A 1,247-nucleotide genomic window follows, 5' to 3' on the forward strand; every position below is an offset into this window, starting at 1 on the left:
GGGGGGCCGAGCCAGGCCGGGCGCCGCGCAGCAGCCCCGCCAGGCTCCAGCCTCGCCCGCCGTCCCCGGAGCTGGAAGATGGCGAAGCCGGGCGCGCGGCCCCGCGGTTCCCGGGGCCCCGCGCCGCTGCTGCTGGCCGGGCTGGCGCTGCTGGGCGCGGTGCGGGCGCGGGAGGCAGCGGGCGGCGGCTTCAGCCTGCACCCGCCTTACTTCAACCTGGCGGAGGGCGTCCGCATCGCCGCCTCCGCCACCTGCGGCGAGGAGGCCCCGACGCGCGGCGCCCCGCGCCCCACTGAGGACCTCTACTGCAAGTTGGTGGGGGGCCCCGTGGCCGGCGGGGATCCCAACCAGACCATCCAGGTGAGCGCGGGCCGCGGGGCGGGCGGGCCGGGCCGGGGTGGCGGGGACGCCGGCGCGGGGCACGCACCGGGCTCGGAGTCCGGAACTCCAGCCCGACTCGGCGAGGAGCCCCAGGGGCCGCGGGGAAGCCAGGTTCGGACCGCGGCCCCCGCCGCCCGTCCCTACGCCCCGGTTCCGCCTTTCGGCGGACGGAAGGGACCCCCAACTCGGCCCTTCGGGCTCAGCCAGAGAAGTGCGCGTGCCCCAGGGAAGGCGGCACGCAGCGGACCCGGGCGCGGCCGGCACCGCTCGAGTTCGGCGGCGGTGGCTGGCCGGAGGGGAGGGGCTGGTGCCTGGTCCCCGGCGGCCCCAAGTCCTGGGATCCCGGCGAGGGCGGGACTTGGCCTCCCCGGTCTGCTGCCTGTGGGATGGGGGCGGACCACTCCGCCTTCCCCCGGGACAGGCTGGAACCTGCTGGCGACTGGATGGGACGGGGATGGGGCGGGAGGGGCTAGACAGAGCTCTCGCTCCCGCGGGTCTAGGGAGTCGGTGGGACCCTCAAGGTGGGAGGGGGACAAACGGAGGGATTTTTAACTGAGGCTGGGAACACAGACTGGCTGCCGCTCTGCCTGGGGCGATAGGGTCTGCCCCAGAGGCTCCCTGCCACCCCGTGCTAGGCCCATCCTCCCACCCCTGCCAAACCTGAGGGAGAGTCTGGGGGCCCCAAGGCTGTTGTAACCTGAGCCTCAGCCTCCGGGGACTTGCTGCCACCTTCCCGGTAGGAGAGGCTGGGGGAGGGCGGAGGTAGTTGGAGGGTAGAGCGACGGGGTGGGTGATGAATGAGGGCGCCTCAGCTGGGGCCCCTGCCCTGCCGCCTGCCCCCCCCCCCCCCCGGGGGGGGGGGGGGA

The 1,247-nt window shown here is 75.6% G+C and overlaps 1 protein-coding gene across 1 annotated transcript in view; it reads left to right on the forward strand.

Annotated features, from left to right (window-relative positions):
- Positions 1-78: 78 nt before the first annotated feature.
- The window catches only part of LAMA5 (laminin subunit alpha 5), a 57,411-nt gene continuing 56,242 nt past the window's right edge, over positions 79-1,247 (forward strand). Inside the window, exon 1 of the mRNA XM_007462282.1 lies at positions 79-360. Coding sequence (XP_007462344.1) covers positions 79-360 — 282 coding nt within the window. The remainder of the gene's footprint in view (positions 361-1,247) is intronic.

The sequence above is a fragment of the Lipotes vexillifer genome, unplaced genomic scaffold (genome assembly GCF_000442215.2).
Source record: "Lipotes vexillifer unplaced genomic scaffold, Lipotes_vexillifer_v1.1 scaffold1798, whole genome shotgun sequence".
In the NCBI taxonomy this organism is placed as follows: domain Eukaryota; kingdom Metazoa; phylum Chordata; class Mammalia; order Artiodactyla; family Lipotidae; genus Lipotes; species Lipotes vexillifer.